The sequence below is a fragment of the Apiotrichum porosum genome (assembly GCF_003942205.1).
Source record: "Apiotrichum porosum strain DSM 27194 chromosome Unknown scaffold_9, whole genome shotgun sequence".
In the NCBI taxonomy this organism is placed as follows: Eukaryota; Fungi; Basidiomycota; class Tremellomycetes; order Trichosporonales; family Trichosporonaceae; genus Apiotrichum; species Apiotrichum porosum.
Window position 1 is genome coordinate 944077 of NW_021167116.1, and position 19661 is coordinate 963737.

General features: G+C 57.3%; 9 protein-coding genes and 2 non-coding genes across 11 annotated transcripts; 7 read left to right on the forward strand and 4 right to left on the reverse strand.

Annotated features, from left to right (window-relative positions):
• Window positions 1-294: 294 nt before the first annotated feature.
• On the forward strand, window positions 295-6141 carry EHS24_009606 (uncharacterized protein; the record flags this gene model as incomplete). The annotated part of the gene is made up of 12 exons (XM_028624879.1): window positions 295-315; window positions 379-396; window positions 450-526; window positions 574-650; window positions 695-4460; window positions 4515-4613; window positions 4665-4763; window positions 5034-5259; window positions 5310-5372; window positions 5411-5607; window positions 5695-5794; window positions 5848-6141. The coding sequence occupies 12 exons, from the start codon at window positions 295-297 to the stop codon at window positions 6139-6141; spliced, it is 5037 nt and encodes a 1678-aa protein (XP_028475047.1).
• Window positions 6142-6707: 566 nt separating this feature from the next.
• Window positions 6708-8204, forward strand: EHS24_009607 (uncharacterized protein; the record flags this gene model as incomplete). Its single annotated transcript, XM_028624880.1, has 3 exons — window positions 6708-6847; window positions 6893-7466; window positions 7509-8204. The coding sequence occupies 3 exons, from the start codon at window positions 6708-6710 to the stop codon at window positions 8202-8204; spliced, it is 1410 nt and encodes a 469-aa protein (XP_028475048.1).
• Window positions 8205-8593: 389 nt separating this feature from the next.
• On the forward strand, window positions 8594-9769 carry EHS24_009608 (uncharacterized protein; the record flags this gene model as incomplete). The annotated part of the gene is made up of 1 exon (XM_028624881.1): window positions 8594-9769. One exon carries the CDS (start codon window positions 8594-8596, stop codon window positions 9767-9769), a length of 1176 nt encoding a protein of 391 aa, XP_028475049.1.
• A 406-nt stretch (window positions 9770-10175) lies between these two features.
• Window positions 10176-10278, reverse strand: EHS24_009609. Its single transcript has one exon. It is a non-coding gene; the product is annotated as a tRNA-Phe (tRNA).
• A 307-nt stretch (window positions 10279-10585) lies between these two features.
• Window positions 10586-10693, forward strand: EHS24_009610. The gene has a single exon. It is a non-coding gene; the product is annotated as a tRNA-Glu (tRNA).
• A 315-nt stretch (window positions 10694-11008) lies between these two features.
• Window positions 11009-12141, forward strand: EHS24_009611 (uncharacterized protein; the record flags this gene model as incomplete). The annotated part of the gene is made up of 2 exons (XM_028624882.1): window positions 11009-11911; window positions 11980-12141. 2 exons carry the CDS (start codon window positions 11009-11011, stop codon window positions 12139-12141), a joined length of 1065 nt encoding a protein of 354 aa, XP_028475050.1.
• A 119-nt stretch (window positions 12142-12260) lies between these two features.
• On the reverse strand, window positions 12261-13577 carry CIA1 (Cytosolic iron-sulfur protein assembly protein; the record flags this gene model as incomplete). Its single annotated transcript, XM_028624883.1, has 3 exons — window positions 12261-12908; window positions 12949-13037; window positions 13085-13577. 3 exons carry the CDS (start codon window positions 13575-13577, stop codon window positions 12261-12263), a joined length of 1230 nt encoding a protein of 409 aa, XP_028475051.1.
• Window positions 13578-13889: 312 nt separating this feature from the next.
• On the forward strand, window positions 13890-15486 carry EHS24_009613 (uncharacterized protein; the record flags this gene model as incomplete). The annotated part of the gene is made up of 6 exons (XM_028624884.1): window positions 13890-13907; window positions 13956-13985; window positions 14022-14075; window positions 14112-14299; window positions 14340-15167; window positions 15351-15486. 6 exons carry the CDS (start codon window positions 13890-13892, stop codon window positions 15484-15486), a joined length of 1254 nt encoding a protein of 417 aa, XP_028475052.1.
• Window positions 15487-15603: 117 nt separating this feature from the next.
• EHS24_009614 (uncharacterized protein) lies at window positions 15604-17003 on the forward strand (the record flags this gene model as incomplete). Its single annotated transcript, XM_028624885.1, has 6 exons — window positions 15604-15893; window positions 15933-16199; window positions 16254-16290; window positions 16341-16366; window positions 16414-16580; window positions 16618-17003. 6 exons carry the CDS (start codon window positions 15604-15606, stop codon window positions 17001-17003), a joined length of 1173 nt encoding a protein of 390 aa, XP_028475053.1.
• Window positions 17004-17143: 140 nt separating this feature from the next.
• On the reverse strand, window positions 17144-18173 carry EHS24_009615 (uncharacterized protein; the record flags this gene model as incomplete). The annotated part of the gene is made up of 3 exons (XM_028624886.1): window positions 17144-17645; window positions 17698-18062; window positions 18108-18173. The coding sequence occupies 3 exons, from the start codon at window positions 18171-18173 to the stop codon at window positions 17144-17146; spliced, it is 933 nt and encodes a 310-aa protein (XP_028475054.1).
• Window positions 18174-18382: 209 nt separating this feature from the next.
• On the reverse strand, window positions 18383-19245 carry EHS24_009616 (uncharacterized protein; the record flags this gene model as incomplete). The annotated part of the gene is made up of 3 exons (XM_028624887.1): window positions 18383-18961; window positions 19010-19067; window positions 19121-19245. 3 exons carry the CDS (start codon window positions 19243-19245, stop codon window positions 18383-18385), a joined length of 762 nt encoding a protein of 253 aa, XP_028475055.1.
• Window positions 19246-19661: the final 416 nt, after the last annotated feature.

The following is a 19661-nucleotide window of genomic DNA, read 5'->3' on the forward strand; positions in this document are numbered from 1 at the left end:
TGGCGCTGGCACACACCCTCGCGCGCACACTCAATCGCACACGTCCAACTGGATCTCTTGCTCATATCCCCATCCCCATCCCCTCCTCCTCCCCCCATATACCTCCTCCCTCTCCCCGCTGTCGACTTTGGCGGGCGCCTAAAAAGCACATCACCTACACCTTCTGAACGGGAGCGACACCCGCTCGTGCACCCACACCGAGTGCCTCACCAGGCTCTCCATTCCACGTCGGCAACCACCCTCCCCTCTCCAACCTCTATCCTTGTCGCCTGAGCACCTGCCGAGCTCGTCAACATGGCTGACAAGCCTATCGTCGTACGTAGACTGGCTGTTTTGGCATTACTGTGGTTGCTTGTATGCTGACTCTTTCCCCCGCAGTTCACTGAGCATGTCCAGGTGGGCGTTGTCGCTCAGATCCGATCGGAGGAGCCCCTACTGACATCTTGCAGCTTACAGCGCTGGGCATTCAGCCCCAGTCCATCTCCTTCCAGTCGCTGACTCTTGAGTCGGACCACTTCATCTGCGTGTACGTGCTACTCCTTGAAACTGACTGCATTGGGCTCACCTCTACAGTCGTGAGACCGTCAACGACACGAACCAGGTCGTGATTGTCGACCTTGCCGATGCCAACAACATTATGAGGCGGCCAAGTGAGCTGCTACCCATCCAAGTCTACTTGAGCTGACCATTGCAGTCACTGCCGACTCGGCGATCATGCACCCCAAGGAGAAGATCATGGCTCTCAAGGCCGGCCGCCAGCTCCAGGTCTTCAACCTTGCGACCAAGTCCAAGCTTGGCTCGCACGTCATGAACGAGGACGTGACCTTCTGGGCGTGGATTAACGACACCACTCTCGGCATGGTCACTGAGCACACTGTCTACCACTGGAAGGTCATGGAGGGCCAGGCTGCTCCCCAGAAGGTCTTTGACCGCCACGCTTCGCTTGCTGGCAACCAGATTATCAACTACCGCATCTCGCCCGATGGCCAGTGGCTCGTGCTTGTCGGTATCTCGTCCAACCCCGCCGCTGGACAGCCGGGCTCGAACGCCTTCAAGATCAAGGGCTCGATGCAGCTCTACTCGGTTGAGCGCGGTGTCTCGCAGCCTATCGAGGGTCACGCCGCGGCGTTCACCACCGTCAACGTCGACGGTGCTGCCAACCCCACCAAGCTCTTTGCCTTTGCCGTTCGCACTGGTACCGGCGCCAAGCTCCACATTGTTGAGATTGGTCACCAGGCTCCCAACACTCCCTTCGCCAAGAAGGCCGTCGACGTCTTCTTCCCTCCCGAGGCCACCAACGACTTCCCCGTCGCGATGCAGGTGTCTGCCAAGCACGGCATCATCTACCTCGTCACCAAGTTTGGCTTTATCCACCTCTACGAGGTCGAGACTGGCCAGTGCATCTACATGAACCGTATCTCGGGCGAGACCATCTTCACCACTGCCCCTTACGAGCAGCTCAACGGTATCATTGGTGTCAACCGCAAGGGCCAGGTCCTGTCGGTCAGCGTCGACGAGGACACCATTGTCCCCTACATTCAGCAGTCGCTCAACAACCCCGAGCTTGCCATCAAGCTCGCGACTCGCGCCGGTCTCCCCGGTGCCGACAACATGATCATGGAGCAGTACCAGCGCTACCTCCAGGCCGGCCAGTACGGTGAGGCCGCCAAGATTGCCGCCAACTCGCCCCGCGGCATCCTCCGCACCCCGCAGACCATTGAGACGTTCAAGAAGCTCCCCAACGTCCCCGGCACCCTCTCGCCCATTCTCCAGTACTTTGGTATCCTCCTCGAGAAGGGCGAGCTCAACAAGTACGAGTCGCTCGAGCTCGCTCGCCCCGTTATCCAGCAGGGCAAGAAGCAGCTCCTCGAGAAGTGGCTCAAGGAGAACAAGCTCGAGTGCTCCGAGGAGCTCGGTGACATGGTTCGCACTGTCGACATGAACCTCGCCCTCTCTGTCTACCTCCGCGCCAACGTTCCCAACAAGGTCGTTGCCTGCTTTGCCGAGCTCGGCCAGTTTGACAAGATTGTCCTCTACTCGAAGAAGGTCGGCTACACCCCCGACTATGCCAACCTCCTCCAGCACCTCGTCCGCATCAACCCGGACAAGGGTGCCGAGTTTGCTACCCAGCTCGTCAACGACGAGTCTGGCCCCATGGTCGACCTTGACCGTGTCGTCGACATCTTCATGGCTCAGAACATGATCCAGCAGTGCACCTCGTTCCTCCTTGACGCCCTCAAGGACAACAAGCCCGAGCAGGGTGCTCTCCAGACTCGTCTCCTCGAGATGAACCTCGTCAACGCGCCTCAGGTCGCAGACGCCATTCTCGGCAACGAAATGTTCACCCACTACGACCGTCCCCGTATCGCCAACCTCGCCGAGAAGGCCGGTCTTGTTCAGCGTGCCCTTGAGCACTACGAGGACATTAACGACATTAAGCGTGTCGTTGTCCACACCAACCTGTTCAACTCGGACTGGCTCGTCAACTACTTTGGCCGCCTCACCGTCGAGCAGTCGTTCGAGTCGATGCGCGAGATGCTCAAGAGCAACATGCGCCAGAACCTCCCGATCGTCATCCAGATCGCCACCAAGTACTCGGACCTCCTGGGCCCCGTCAAGCTCATTGAGCTCTTTGAGCAGTTCAAGTCGTCCGAGGGTCTCTACTACTACCTCGGCTCGATTGTCAACCTCTCCGAGGACCCCGAGGTTCACTTCAAGTACATCCAGGCTGCCACCCGTACTGGCCAGATCCGCGAGGTCGAGCGCATCTGTCGCGAGAGCAACTTTTACAACCCCGAAAAGGTCAAGAACTTCCTCAAGGAGGCCAAGCTTGCGGACCAGCTCCCGCTCATCATCGTTTGCGACCGCTTCGACTTTGTTCACGACCTCGTGCTCTACCTCTACCAGAACGGCCTCACCAACTTTATCGAGATTTACGTCCAGCGCGTCAACTCGGCTCGTACCCCTCAGGTCATTGGCGGTCTCCTCGATGTTGACTGCGACGAGGCGACCATCAAGAACCTCCTGCTCTCGGTTACCGGCGCTTTCCCCATTGAGGAGCTCGTCGAGGAGGTTGAGAAGCGCAACCGCCTCAAGCTGATCCTCCCCTGGCTCCAGCAGAAGGTTGAGCAGGGCTCGACCGACCACGCCGTCTACAATGCCATTGCCAAGATTTCGATCGACTCGAACAACAACCCCGAGGCGTTCCTCAAGGAGAACAACCTCTACGACCCCGCCATTGTCGGCAAGTACTGCGAGAAGCGCGACCCGTACCTCGCGTACATTGCCTACGCCAAGGGCTTCTGTGACGAGGAGCTCATCTCGGTCACCAACGACAACCAGATGTACAAGCACCAGGCCCGCTACCTCGTCAAGCGTCGTGACGTTGACCTCTGGACCCAGGTCCTCAACCCCGAGAGCATCCACCGCCGTTCCCTCATCGACCAGGTCATTGCCACTGCCATTCCCGAATGCACCGACCCTGATGACGTTTCGGTCACTGTCAAGGCCTTCATGCACATGGAGCTCCACGGCCCTCTCATCGAGCTGCTCGAGAAGATTATCCTCGAGCCCTCGCCGTTCAGCGACAACAAGTCGCTCCAGAGCCTCATGTTCCTCACTGCCATCCGCAACGACAAGGGCAAGGTTATGGGTTACATCAACAAGCTCGAGGGCTACGACGTCGAGACTATTGCCAAGGTCGCCATCGAGTCTGGTCTCTACGAGGAGGCGTTCACCATTTACCAGAAGCACGACATGCACGCCGAGGCCATGAACGTTCTCGTCGAGCACATGGTCTCGATCGACCGCGGTTTCGCTTACGCCAACAAGATCAACGAGCCCGCCGTCTGGTCGCGTCTTGGAAAGGCCCAGCTTGACGGTCTCCGCATCAAGGACGCCATTGACTCGTACATCAAGGCCGAGGACCCGTCCAACTTCCGCGAGGTTATCGAGATTGCCAACCGCGCCGGCAAGCACGACGACCTCGTCCGCTACCTCCAGATGGCCCGCAAGACTGCGCGCGAGCCCGAGATCGACACCGAGCTCGCTTACGCCTACGCCAAGACGGACCGTCTCCACGACATGGAGGAGTTCCTCTCCATGACCAACGTCGCCGACGTCCTCAAGGTCGGCGAGAAGTGTTTCGAGGACGAGCTCTACCAGGCCGCCAAGCTCCTCTTCTCGGCCATCTCCAACTGGGCCCGTCTGGCCACCACCCTCATCTACCTCGGCGAGAACCAGGCCGCCGTCGACGCCGCCCGCAAGGCCGGCAACACCCAGGTGTGGACCCAGGTGCACGCCGCCTGTGTGGACAAGAAGGAGTTCCGTCTGGCGCAGATTGCGGGTTTGAATCTCATTGTTCACGCCGAGGAGCTTCCTGGTCTTCTGAACTTGTACGAGAGGAATGGATACTTTGACGAGGCTATCTCTCTCCTCGAGGGTGGTCTTGGTCTCGAGCGGTAAGTACGAGAACCGATCGGCGTTTTCCATCCGCATTTGCTGACCCTCCACAGTGCACACATGGGCATCTTCACTGAACTCGCCATCCTGTACACCAAGTACCGCCCGGAGAAGCTCCTGGAGCACTTGAAGTTGTTCTGGGCAAGAATCAAGTGAGAGAGACGCATCTGGTGCACCAGAGGACCAAACTGACGCAACCTTAGCCTCCCGAAGATTATTCGCGCGACGGAGGCCGCCGCGCTTTGGCCCGAGCTTGTCTTCCTCTACATCGTGTTCGATGAGCCTGACAATGCCAGCTTGAGGTGAGTACCTGGGCCGGACGATTTCTCGAGAGTCTTGGCGACTGGAACGAGGAGGATGCTGGACGACACGGCTGGAACGAGGAGGATGCTGGACAACAATGATGTCGAGTAATGAGGTGGAAGCGTGCCGGAAATTTGATTCCGTGATGGGGTCCCCACATTTCCTGTTCCTGGATATTGGTTCCTGGGAATTTGATTCCGGGACCCTCCACCTCCACCCCCTCCGTCCACCCTCGACTGGTTCATTGTGGCCGCGCTGACAGTTTACAGCATGATGGAGCGCATCGGTGACTGGCAGCACGACGAGTTCAAGCGCATCTGCGCCAAGGTCTCGAACATGGAGATTGCCTACAAGGCTGTTTCCTTCTACCTCGCTCGCCAGCCTCTCCTTCTTCCCGACCTGCTCGCCACTCTTGCTCCTCGTCTGGACCACGGTCGTGTCATTAAGATCCTCGAGAACGAGGACAACCTCCCGCTGGCCAAGACCTACCTTATCGTGCGTAATTCACCCACTGGGACCCTTACCCGATACTGACCATGTACTAGGGCACGCAGAAGCTCAACCTCAAGGTTGTCAACGAGGCCTACAACGCCCTGCTGATCGAAGAGGTGCGTATTTCATGCTGTAACTGTTCTGACATGCCCAGGAGGACCACGTTACCCTTCGCGCTAGCCTGCAGGAGTATGACGCGTACGACGCCATTGAGCTTGCTCGCCGTCTCGAGAAGCACGATCTTTTGGAGTTCCGTCGTATCGCTGCCCTCCTGTACCGCCTCAACTCGAAGTGGGAGGAGTCCCTGGACCTGAGCAAGTCTGACAGGCTTTGGTCTGACGCCCTGCAAACGTGAGTTTCTACGAGGAGAGGGGAGAGGGAATACAATCTCCTGTCCAAGCCTCTTCCATGTTCTTCTACACTGGCTTACCCATTCAGCGCCGCTGCCTCCCAGTCGATTGAGGTCGCCGAGGGCCTCGCCAGCTACTTCGTCCAGATTGGCAACAAGGATGCCTTCGCGGCTTCCCTCTTTGTCTGTGTAAGTACAACTGCCCCATCCACTGTCTATACAGGAGGCTGACGTCTGCACAGTACGACTTGATCCGCCCCGACTTTGTTGAGGAGCTTTCGTGGAAGTACGGCCTCGGCGACTTTGTCATGCCCTACACCCTCACCGCCAAGCGCCTCCAGGCCGAGAAGGTGTCTTCGCTCGAGAAGCAGCTCAAGGAGCTGCAGGCCAAGCAGAAGGCGTCCGAGCCCGAGGAGGACACCAACACAGGCCTGGTCGGCCTCGGCGGTCGCCTCATGATCGGCGGTCCCGCAAACGGCTCCATGATGATGGGACAACCTACTGGCATGATGAGCCAGCCCACTGGTTTCTACTAAGAGTTCCAAAAGCTGGTCGACGCGCCACTAGTGGCTCGTCTACCCCCCAGAAGCAGTATATGTGCGCGATACCCCGCCGCCGTTTGGCATAGCCTCCCATTACGATCAGTAGACATGTGAGAGATGAAATTAAGTCAGAGTCTCGACTGGAAGTGTGGCCTGCATGGCCTGGATCGTGCTGCAGGTGCCCGTCTGCCAGGACTCTTGGACGGGCGGGGATTATCCCCAAGATCACGTCGTTCACCGATTCCTGCGGATATTTCGGGCTCCGTCTTTACCACACACTCCCTTTCAACTGACCTCGGTGGTCTTACGTTTATACGTTTGCTGCTCGAGCACGAGCTTTTTCGCCCCAGGCTCAGTAGACCTCCAGCTAGCCCAATGACACCCGGCCTACTGCAAAGGTGTGCTTGATGACACCTTCTCTGCCGTCGAAGTCGTCATATTTCAGGGACATCCACACATTCGGTCCCGTTTGTTGATTGCCGGTCAGCTGCACCGGTCGGGTCAATGTGATCGGTTAAGTCAAATCAACGTCTGTTGCTCTTTCAACCATACACCTTGCCATGCTCGTCCACCCCATCAAGCGCGTAGCCGTCATCGGTGCCGGGCCCGCTGGCGCCATTGCCATCGATTCCCTTGTGCGAGAGCAGGCGTTCGACCTCATCCGCGTCTTTGAACGGCGAGAAGGCCCTGGTGGCTGCTGGTGGGTCATTGTCAGTGTAGGAAGCAAACGCTGAACGCAGGGTAGGATTGGTGACACCACGCGACCTCCAACACTGTCCAACTTTGACGCGCTCGCAGCACGTACTGCCGACCCTCCTCTGCCGGTGCCCACAACACTCCCTGCCTCGACCCCAAGGAGCGACGTTCCCCGCTTTGACGAGTCCTCAGTCTACCCGTATCTCGAGACCAATGTCGACGCTAGCACAATGGAGTTTAGCGAGGAGCCGTTCCCCACCGAGCCCAGCGACTGGTCTGTCGCGCACCACGGCCCCGATACCCCGTTCCGTCCTTGGAAGGCCGTCCGGCAGTACGTCACGGACCTCATCGAGCGCAATGGCTACGAGGACCTTGTGAATTACAACACCTCGGTCGAGAACGTGGAGAAGGTGGGCGACGAATGGAAGGTCACGTTGCGTCGCATAGGCAGCCAGAGTGACTACTGGTGGGTTGAGTGGTTTGACGCCGTCGTTGTCGCCAGTGGACACTTCTGGGTCCCCTATGTCCCCAAGATTGAGGGGCTCGAGGCGTTTGAGAAGAGTCAACCGGGGAGCGTCATCCACAGCAAACACTTTCGAGGGCGGCACCTATACGAGGGCAAGGTGGGTTGACCCATATGTGTACTTTTTACTGACGATGCCAAGCGCGTCGTCGTCGTCGGAGCCTCAGTATCGTCTGCCGACATTGCAGTGGATCTCGTCAAGTCGGCGCAAACGCCTGTGCACGCCATCACCGTTGGCCACAATTTCAACCCATACTTTGGCGACCATGCGTTCAAGCATCCAGGCATCGAAAACCACCCGTCCATCTCCCGTGTGCAGGACCGCACAGTCTACCTCACCGACGGCAGCAAGATTGACAATGTTGACCACCTTATCTTCGGCACCGGCTACAGCTGGTCGTTGCCGTTCCTGCCCAGCGTCCCGATTCGCAACAACCGCGTCCTCGACCTGTACCAGCACGTTGTCTGGCGCCACGACCCGACACTACTATTCATTGGCGCCGTTGGCGCTGGTCTGACCTTTAAAATCTTTGAGTGGCAGGCAGTCCTTGCCGCACGCATCCTCTCAGGGCGTGCCAAGCTGCCTCCTGTCGAGGAGCAACTTGCGTGGGAGGAACAACGCGTCAAGGAGCGGGGTGACAGCCCTAAATTCAGCGTCATTCACCCCGACTTTGAAGACTACTTTGAGACTCTGCGTGCGTTCGCCGGAGAAGAGGGTGGCCGACAGCTGCCAAAGTTCCGCCGCGAATGGGTGCGCTCCTTCATGGAAGGTCACGACAGGCGCATTGCCATGTGGAAGAAGTTGAATGCCGAGGCCGAGAAGGAGGCTAATCTGTAGCACCGCTGTATGCACATACGTCAAGCTCCCTAGCATACCCACAAATGACGTTGGATGGATTCTGGTCTCATCACTCGCAATGGCGAGCCCGCATAAGCTGTTGAGCTGGTGACCTGGTGGAGTTGTTCGTGCCACTTAGATCAGCGATCAGCGATACAGCGGCGATCAGCAACAAAGTGCCCCCGTGCGGTACACACGACATGACGTGTGCGCCCGGCCACCATTCTTCCTCGTTTACACTCTTCTTCTCACCCCAAAGATATATTTCTCCGTCGCATCCACCACAACAACAAATCGAACCTCGGCCTGGTCCCGCATCCGCAGTGACGGCCCAACGTCACGGGAAGGCGTGACACCTCTTCCTGGAGCTCAGCGCTTTTCCAAACAACATGCCTCCTACCACCAGGTCCCGTACACGCCAGTTGGCCCTCAAGAAGACTCGCAACGAAGGTCGCCGCACTCGCAAAATAACGGTTACGATCGACTTCAAGTACTTCCCTCACATCATCGATGGCATCATTGCCGCGTCCGACTGGAACACGCTCATGGCCCTCCGACAGACCTGCCGTTCGTTGTGCACCGCCGTCGATACTCGGATGTGCTACCATGTCGTCTTGGATATAGAAGAGGAGGGGTATGAACCTCGCTTCATCTCGCCTTATGGTCGCATTCCGGTGCTCCAAGACTGCCTCTCCAACTGGCACGTTGCCCAGCCTGGCCGTGAAGCCTCCCGCCATCGGGCGTTCACCGCACTGTCCAAGACCAGGTTGCTCGAGATCCACTGTCCTCGCTCCTTCCTTGAATGTATGGAACCCAAGTCCGAAAATGATTACAGTCCAACACCGTTCGACTACCTCCAGAGTATCTCCTATCATGACGAAGAAACATGGACCTACCTAGAGCCAGAACTCGGCCTCAAAGCTTCAACAGTTGTGGTCTTTGGAAAGATTGCATACCGCGCCTGGTTTGACGAAGACGAACGGGAGAACCGCTTCATGGCAAAAGTACTGCCCATGGACCAGATTGATTGCGGCACGCGCAAGTTGGTCATCAACGTACTCGGGGACATCCTTGAAACTGTTGAATTGGATGACGACCCCTTCGACGACGCCAACATTATTCCAAGCGAGCTCCCTGAGCTTGTGTTGATCTTCACCAACTGCATCCATTTGGACGATTCTGAACACGAAAGCTGGAACTGGCCAATAGATGGCATTGACCGACGGGAATGGGTCTTGCATGTCGTCTTCACCGTCTTCAAGTTTCAACCTACCAGTCACGTCACCATTGTTGACCTCGCCGATGTCGAGTACGACTGGATGTTTGACGACATGACTCGCAACCCATCCGACCCGTTCCCACACAAGACGGCTCTAACAAACGAACTTCACAAGATAGCCAACACGGTAGAATCTATTTGGGACCCCACCGCTGCCAACAGAGACCTTTTTCAACGCGTTCGCCTCGCCATCGATTCCATCGATTTCATCACCATGGACGAATACGCTGAACGCCTGGAACCAGGAGAGCTGGAGTGGGAAACTGAAGATAGGTTGTATCAGTGAGGTAGCGGTACTGTGAATAGCGCACTGTGTATGGATGAGATCACTCTTGTGTGGCACAGCCATTGGCTGGGGAATGGAACAGGTGGTACACGAGGTTTATGACCCTCATGCGGCTCATGCGCCACCTGGGACATTTGTTCACTTCATTCTCCTTTGCGCTCGCGCTTCCTCCCAGTCTCAAATCTCCCCAAGTCAACTACTTACAGTACTGAGTCCCCCTTTAAGGGAAACGCAGGGTCCGTTTAAGAATCCCAATGTGGCACATGCATACAACGCGCGTAACATCGATGTGTAAACACTAGATTTCCCCGTTGATGGCCAAAATTCTCCTCCCACACCTTCCCCGTCTCTCCACCTTTCCAACAAGCAAAAGGAACGTTCTCAGCCTCAACAGCTGTTGTTCTAATGGAGCCAGAGTGGATCGAACACCCGACCTAGCGATGATCTCAAGATTTGAGTCATGGTGACTGTACTTCAGTCGCTCGCTCTCCCAGCTGAGCTATGTCTCCAATGATATCATTGTTTTTGGACCTACAGAGTCGTTCGTGTCCTATCTACGTGCTCAAATGGGTACTACATGAGGGCCTACGAGACTCTCATTCTTTCAATGGCCTTGAGACCTGCATGTCTACTCGGGATTCTGCTGGCAATGTGGCGAGGAAGCGCCAAGGGAGCGGGACATGGACATGGGTCCCACATTACCGCTATTCACTTGCCACTGACCATCCCAGTATAAAATCGCTGCCTCAGCACGAGGAGGGCATCCTCAGACGTCCAACAGCTCTGCTCGCCATCTCTCAAACAGTCTACAACGTCTCTTCGCTAGTATATCGGTTAGTATAACCGCCTCTCATACGAGAGAGTCAAGGTCCTCTGGACGACGACGCATCGCGGTAGAGCAGGGTTCAACTCCCTGGCGGAGAAGCAGAGCACTGCGTAGGTGTTCCCTTTTGCCTCTGAGACCTTCTGGACCTTTTGGACACAGCAGTAGGCATGTCCCTCTTGATGAGCGGTGGTAATGGACGATGGTTGTCAGCGCCGCATCAAATAGTGCCACTCGGAAATAAAGGCGGAGAGAGGTGAAGGATCCGCAGCAAGCGGCATAACAGACTAAGTCCCACGCCACATCCTTCATTTCTTCTGTCATTCACACACTTCTTGTCTCAGGTTTGGCGAGCCTTATAGTCGTTGGTAGAAAGGTTGTCCGGCTCTCAGTGTGTGGCGATTCTGCTTCCGACAATGTCGACTGCAACTGCACCCTCCAGCGCCGGCAATGACCCTCCCATCAAGACAATCGACGTCGATGCGTTCCCCCATATCCTGGACAGCATCCTCTCATACACAGAATGGCACGACCTTTTCAAGTGGCGCCAAACTTCTCGCTCCATCTGCGCTCGCATAGACCAGATCACCACGACCCGCCTCGATGTGCGCGAGGACTTCAACTGGCTGCGCATCAGTTGCCTCGCCTCTCCCTACGGTAGTGTCCCTGCACTCTGCGACCACATGTATCGATGGCATCATGGAGCTGAAGCCCTCAACCGGCAAGAGGATGACCTCCGTGACCGCATGTTTTCCACGCTGGTGACGACCAAGGTACTGGACGTGTACAGCCCACTCGCTGCGTCCGAGGCCTTGGGCCGTCCCATTCCTGACCACCCTGGAAAGTTCAGCCGCTTGACACACGTTCGCCTGCACCCCTCTCAGCGTGGTGATTTCAGTCATCATTGCCTTGCTTTCACAGCTCCTACCCTGGTCGTGTTTTGCAACATGAACGTCCGCGTCCTGTTGCACAAACATGAGTTTCCTTCGGGTGGACTCCTCAGATTGCTGCCCACAACTTTCATTCCAAGGGCCACATCAAAGCTTGTTCTCAACATCACATACGTCCAACTGGCCTATCATTTTGACAAGGCTCTGTGGGATGATAACGACGTTATTCCTGTAACGGTCGCGGAAATTGTCTTCGTCTTCAGCAACTGCGGCCCGAAGCCAAGAGGGCAGCCCGATTGGGCATTTGATCAGAACGTTGAGGAGCTGCGAAAATGGCTTGTCAAGTTTGTTCTGCACACTGTTGCCACTGGCCGCCGAGACGTCGTCTTTGTGGACTTTGAAAAGGTCGATTTCAAGTGGTGGAACAAGGTGGGCCCGTTCCTAACCAAGCCGCTCTCGTCTCCGCCACGCTCAGCATTCTCGAAACGGCCCACGAGCGGAAGAAGCAGACCCTCGACCCCAAACAAATCCAAGAATGCCAGGACGTGTATGAACTCGCCTGTAAGCGCATCAAGTCTATTGAATTTGTCACTTTGGCCGAGTACGCGACTCGTCTCGCGCCCGGACAGCTGAAACTCGAGACTCGGGAGGACTTGTAAAGAACCGGTTTCCTGTACAATAATGGACTGCGTGCACATGGGTTTGATTGTATCGCCATCTTGCACACCTTACATCCCAACGACCTGTATCTGCATTATGCACACCTACTCTACCCAATCTAATCCTTGACGACCCTCCACACCTTGACACTGCCGTCGTCACCTGCGCTTGACAGCAAGCCAGCACCCTTGCCGTCCTCCCTCACGTTCCAAGCAATAGAGTTGACGTCGGCAACGCCGTGAGCGTCGCGCATAGCCGCCACTGGCTCAATGGTCGCACCAGGGACGTCTCCGTCGCCCGTGAGAGCCTTGACCTGCCAGACAATCACACGGCCGTCGGCACCAGCGGATGCCAAAAGGCCGGCGCCATCCGCGGCGCCACCGGGTCCCCAGCTCAACGCATAGCACGCTCCCCTGTGCGCGCTGGTGTGGATCACCTCGTGCAGCTCCGAGTCTGGGTTGGAGCCCATGCGCACCCACAGGCGGATACCACCGCGGTCGCCACCCGAAGCGAGGAAGCGGCCACAGGGGGACCAGGCGAGGGACCAGACGGTCTCGGCCTCGACGAGGGGAGGGACATCGATGGCATTCGCGGCCGCTTCAGCGGGAGAGTCGCCCATGGCGGCAACAAGTGCCACAGAAGAATGAGGGATGTGCAGGTCGGCAGCGGGGAGGGTGGGGGTGAGACGCTGGAAGAGACCCCAGTCGCCGTCTGGGTCGTCGAACATGACGTTGATGTGCGCGTCGTACGAAGCGGAGGCAAGGATCTAAAAGTGTTAGTCCAGAGGGAATAGTGGGGCTACCTACCTCCTCTTTGGGGTGCCATGCGATATTCTTGACGTCGGCGCCGTGGTCCATCATGACGGCGATGCACTCAAAGTCGGCATCTGGTTGGACTGGCGAGAGCGTTAGCAAGGCTCCTAGCTTCGTTGGCTTGACTCACCCTCCCAGACCCAGACAGACCTGTCGCGCGAGCACGACGCCAGCAGGCCACCGTCGGCACTGAAACCAACGCTCTTGCACTCGTTCTCATGTCCCTCGAGCGTGGTGACACACTCCCATTCCATCTCCCCTCCAGCAGCACCGCTCACGCCCTCGTCGCCCATCTCGCCCGCTTCCACTTCCTCCCAAACGCCAACGGTCGAGTCGAAAGAAGCTGTGGCGAGGGTGCGACCTCCGGGAGCCCACGCAACGGAGCGAACAGTGCGCTTGTGCTCTGTCGGGATGGACTGGACGAGCTGGAGCTTGGGTGTCGCAGCGTCGGCAGCAGGGAACGGGTCCGACAACGTCGAGTCGGACGGGAGGGTGTAGCTAAACAGACGCACAGTCTTGTCCGTGCTACACGATGCGAGGAGTGGGCGGGACGGGTTGAAGGCGACGCACCATGCGGCCGCCGAGTGGCCGGGCAGGTCGGCCACGAGCTGGATCTGAGGCATGGTGTAGAGGTGGGGTGTGGTTGGGAGAGAGTTGGGTGATTGATAAAGTCGGCGGTTAGAAGCCGCAGGGTCTCCGTCGGCCGGCGGCGATCGGATGCGGGGCCGGGATTTTGGACACAGTGACGAGAGAGCTAGGCCGCGTCGTGGGGCAGAACACTTTTTGACTTTATACTGTCGACCTTTTGGGATCAAAACATCTGCTGACTACAGTTCATACGGTACAGACGACACAGCACTGTACTTAGGCTGGTCGGAAAAGCGCGTCGACATTCACCAACAACGACAAAAAACGACACTCATCTAGCCCACACCATGGCTCCCCAGGTTCCGGTGAGATGAGATGGTTGGATAACTCGAGAGCACAAGCTAACACCACAGGTTACCTGCGTGACAGGCTTCCTTGGCGCCGTAAGCTAATCCCACTCGACTTCAACTGACCCTCAGGGCAAGACGTCCACGATTCTCGGCCTCCTGGGCCAGCTCCCCAAGGACTACAAGGTGAGCCCCATGTAGCTGTCCCATCTGACATTCCAGGTCGTCCTCGTGAAGAACGAGTATGGTGACGTCGAGGTCGACTCGCTGCTGGCTCAGCAGAGCAACATTACCGGTGTGAGCGAGATCCTCAACGGCTGCCTCTGCTGCACCATGGTTGGTCTCGTGGAGAATGCCCTTATCGAGATCAAGGACAAGTACCAGCCCGACCGCATCTTGATCGAGTCGAGGTGAGTTGAGCGGCTCATGACATAGCAGCTAACTCTGCAGTGGCTCAGCGTTCCCAGCCACGCTCGCACTCCAGATCCGCGAACTCGAGCCCAAGGGCTTCAAGCTCGACGGTGTCGTCACTGTTATCGACTGCGTCAACTTCCGCGGCTACGAGGACACCTCCCCCACCGCCAAGCTCCAGGCACAGTACACCGACCTCATGCTACTGAGCAAGTATGAGCTCGTGTCTGAGCGTGACATGGACTTGCTCCTGGACCGCCTCTTTGAGCTCAATGACGGCACCCCTCACGTCAAGGTCGGACCCAACGCCCCTCTCCGTCCAGAGCTGGTGTTTGGTCTCGACTCGAAGCTTTTCCTCAAGGGATCTGAGGAGGCTTCCAGCTGGGAGGCCCTCGGCGGACAGGGTGCACACATGGACGAAGTGGAGACCAAGAGCGTGTGGCGCGGCGGCCGCAAGCCAGGCAAGAAGCACGACCATGCCGAGGGCGAGGCTTGCGCTAGCTGTCCCACCGAGACCGAGACCGCTGCCTCTGGCGACGTTACACCGGTTACCCGCGACGAGCTCGAGGGAGAGCTTAAAAAGCTCAGCCACGCAAGTGAAATCTACCGCGTAAAGGGCATTGTGCGATTCCCCTCGCGTCCAGCTACACCTGCCACACCCGGTACTCCCGGAAGTGGCTCGCGCACCCCCCATGAGACCCACGTTCTCAACTGGGCCTTTGGACGACACGAGCTTACGCGTACCCCTGCTCTGGACGACTCCGAGGACCTCGCCGGTGTTGGTCTTCGTCTCACCGTAATGGGTGAGCGTGGCGAGGTGACGCGCAGGGCCAAGAAGCTGGCCGAGGGGCTCGAGGCGGAGGTTGCGTAGGTACCGTTATAGATGGGGGTTTGTTGTAAATCTGCACTGCGTGTACTCAATAGAAGGCCGTAGCCCTGACTTGGTGGTGCTGACTTGCTGTCGTCCGATTGACGCGCCTTGGTAGCCGAGATCTGACAAGCGGACACACCAGGCCCATGACACTTAGGCAACGCTCCCCAGCGTACCAGCGTCCTCACCCTTGGTGCCTCATTTTTGAAGATGTTGACCCAGATTCCCACTGAGTGCATGCAGTTGTTAAATGACCACATCCCAGAGCATCCTGAGGGTGCTTTGGAGACGTCTGAAGTGGAGATCAACAGGTGACTTCCTGTGTGGATTGTGATTCCGCTACCTGCGCCCGTCGGTTGACGCGACCGCGAATATTAACTCGTCCTCATCACATCTTCTTCTCTTTACTACTCTCTGTCATCATCCGTCAACATGCCTGCAGACATCACCCCGAAGCTTCCTCGTTTCTATCCCAATGGCGCCCCTCCCCCTGGTGACCTGGAGGCTGATGCCGTCCAGCCTTGCCTGGACCTCACCGACGTCAATATCCCACACACCTCTGGCGGAACTTCAATCCCTATCGACCGCCTTCCTCTGACCCAGGAGCACTTCTCCCAGAAGGACAAGACCATGAACAAGGCCATCTGGGCCCTGTTCCCAATCGACAAGACTCCCCAAGAGCTCACTGCTATCCATGCCCAGGCCAAGGACCAGATTGTCGAGTGGGTATTTGCCATGACGGCGTCGCCGCTGACGACCAGCACCATGAAGGGACACTCTCCTAGTGGTGACTACAACCGCGACATGCTCATCAAGACCATCCCCATCCACGAGCGTGGTCGCATTGCCGCCAACCTGGGCACTGTCGAGCGCGTCACTCGTACCTTGGCTTGGCATGGAATTGACGACGCCTTCCTCGTCGCCGACATGTGGCGTGGCCTGAACAAGCACATGAAGGAGACCGGCATGGTCGAAGATCTTGAGCCCATGATTCAGCGCATTATCGGGGATAAAGACAAAGCCAACACGTAAGGTAGCAGAGTGTCAATACGCTGACCCCCAGTCAATTCTCCAATGGCAAGGCAGCCTCTGCCGCTTGTGGTTACGTCTACAACCTTGGTGCGCTCTACCCTTGGGTCTCGACACCGCTTCTCTTTACTTCGGAACAGGCGTTTGGTACTGGCATCGCCCAGCTGTAAGCTTGCAAGGCTTGAGTGGGGAGACTGGAATTGACTCCTGCAGCGAATCATCCCTCTGGTCGAACCTGGCCATTTCACTCATCCGCTTGGGCGACGCCACCTTCTCCCCAAGCACGGCCAAGCTGTTTTATGCCCTTGCAAATGACTGTGCCGAAGCAGGTATCAACATGCGTTTCATCTCGAACCACCTGCTTGGCAAATGCTATGAGCGTGAGTAGCGTATTGCTTTGACAGACTGACGTTCCAGGCTCCGCCGTTTCTCGCCGCAAGCTGCTCGGTCTGCCCAGCGCGATTGAGACCCTGCGTTCTGGCAAGACTGGTCCTGACCGCGGTCTTTATGGAACTGTGGAGACTAAGCTGTCCATGGTCGCCGGTTATATCAGCACCAACGGCACCAACAAAACGTGGGCCCATGAAAAGTGCTTCAACCGCCACGAGTGCATCGACATGGGCAAGGTCCACCAGGCCATGGCCGCCCCCAACATCTCCGAGGTTGTTATGCCCAATGGCAAGACTGCGAAGCTTGCGTTCGGAGATCACAAGGATATGACTTCCGAGGACTTTGCGCAGTACCCGCCTGAGGTCATCGAGTATATGAAGGCGATGGGCGCGAAGCTCCCTGAAGGTGTGTGAACATGAGACGTCAACGAGGGGGTTTGCTTTGTGAAAGCGGTGTTTATAGTCTTTATGCATGGGAAGAGAAGAGAAGTACAGGTGAGGCAAACGCCAGTATGAGACATGGAGGTAGCATATGAACAAACAATAACAAAGAATCATTTGGGGGTTGTCGCAATCACATGTGCCGCCAGTTCCAGACTTTCCTTGAGTTTCTCGACTACAGCCTCTGGATAATCTTGTGGCTGGCCCGTAGTGAGGCTGTCGAGGTAAGGCTGCGCAGTGTTTATATGCTTTGTCGCCATGATGTCAAGCAGCTCGTTCTTGGTTTTAATTCGACTCTGTAAGCCCTCGATCCTATTCGCGAGGTCGATTTGACAGGCGAGGCTGCTGTCGAGTGTCGCCCTGAGGCCCTCAATTTGACCCTTTTGCACCCGCTCGATTTCACCTAGGTCGCCCACCTTCTTGTCGCTGAGGGAGGCTCGGAGACGGTACGCCTCGCTCTCGTCGTTGGCGGCGCGGAGCTTGTCATTGGCGGCGCCGAGCTTGCCATTGGCGGCGCCGAGCTCCTGCTCTAGTTCTGTGATCCGCCGCTTCAAGTCTTCGACGTTGTCGCCACCCCTGTTGCGCTCCGAGTCGGGCGAAAGTTCACGGACCATGCTAACCCCTGTCAGTAAAACTAGTCACAAAGGTTGTATTCGCCGCCACTCACCTCTGGCTCGACGATTTGATCTCCTTCTGGTGCCAGTTGGCGTCGCGGGGACCCTTGCGCAGGATGGAGGTCGGCTCTGTTGTTACAGCGGCCTGGACGGCACCCGCCGGGCACGGTGTGGTTGGCGAAGACAGAGGGGAGTAGTCCGTGCCATGTGTGGCTGCATGGTGGGGAGTGGGTGCCGACGAGAAAGAGGAGGAGGGGGTCTGCGACAGCGGCGCGCTGGGGCCAAAAGAGCTGACGCCTGCGAGTCGCTGTGGAAAGAGGTCTATCGTGCTGCCGTCGCGGTCGTAAACAACCGGGATGCGTAGGGGCTTGGCCAGCGAGGCCACAAACGCCTGCGAGTTCTGTGGAACGGGCATGGTCTTTACTGTCAGTCTTGGGCTTCGTCCTTTTGGTGCGTTACTCACAGCTTGCGCAGGTTCGCGCATGGCATTGTTGATCCAGATGTGCTTCTCGATCTGTCTTTCGTCCATTATGGGTGAGTGGTGAGCGGGAGAAGGTTGAGGGAGAGTGAGAAACAAGACAAGAAGGGAGGTCGTCCAGGTGCAGACTTGGTTCAAAAGGGGGAGAGAGGGGCGGCGAGAAGAATGAGACGACATGAGGACAGTGCGTGCCCAATGCATACAAGTGACGTAGTTGAAACTTCTTGCTTCTCCCTTCATGCTTCCTTGCTCCTCTGTAACTACTCCTTGTTTGTCGGCACGTAGACGTGTGACCTGAACGACTGGCGCAGCATACTCTTGCTGTAGAGCATGTGCTTGATCTTGTTCTGGAGGTCAAGCAGCTCCTTCGCGTCTGATGGAACGAGTGGCGTCGGGATTGACTGCAAAGCGTTGACTCGGGCACGACGTTCAGCGAGCAGTCGGTCCCACCAGTAATTGGAGGACTGGACCGCATCCTCGCCCATCTTGAAACGGTCCTCAACGCCCCTGAGTCCGAGCTCGACTTTGAACTTGAGATGGTTGTTCTCGATGCGAAGCTGTGAAATATCGTACTCCTGGGAAATGTTTTCCTTCACCAGCTTGTCGCGCTGGCGACCACGAAACTCGGAAATGTCCATCTTGCGGTCGAGCTCATCCTGGAGCTTGGCGTACGCGGCATCTCCCTCCTTGCATTGCGAGAACAGTGACGCGTTCTCGTTCTCGAGGCGGTCGTTGGTGGCGCGCAGGCGATCGTTGGTGTCGCGCAGGCGGTCGTTCTTGACGCGCAGGTTGGCCACCTCGTCGCGCAGGCGCGCAAGCTCGTCGCCGGGGCTGCTACGCTTGGGGTTGTTCAGCGCCGTTGGTGCAGAATGAGAAAAAGCACGTACGGCACTGGCACTCGACACTTTGCCCTTTTTGCTCGTCGAGTTGGACACGCGAGTCGGACTGGGGACATTTTGTCAGGTCAGAGGATCAGCGGTTGGAAACACCAAACTCACCGTGAGCTAGCGGTGGACGAGGTAGGACCGGCACCAGACTTGCGGTTCTGCTTCGGGCGTCGCGATGGTCCAGAGGAAGGCTTGACGCTCGCGGTCGAGCCAGAGATGATGGATGTGTCTGGCATGGTGGAATGGTGGAATGGTGGAATGAATGTAGTGGACGTGTAGTGGAAGAAGGAAGAAGAGAAGAAGGAAGAAGGAAGAAGGAAGACGCCAAAACGGCCGTTAAACACGCCAGCCTGGAAAAGAGAGACACCTTGCAGCTTGCAAACTGGCGGGTCAAAGACTGCGGTTAGACGCGCGACTGGTCAAAGACTGCCACAACAACTGAAGCAACAGCCCTCTCGCATCTGCGCATCTGCGCATCAAATATATGCACAGCCATACTGAAGAACAGAGAGCAGCTAGGAATCGGCATGCAAACGATGGTAATGGCAATGAGTGGCGTGTCGTGCTGTGGCTGTGGCCAAAGCTTGGGGGGGTGGCGGAGCCGGCTCAGTTGCTGCGCGGAAGGCTCGGAATGGCTCCTCGTGTCTCCGGA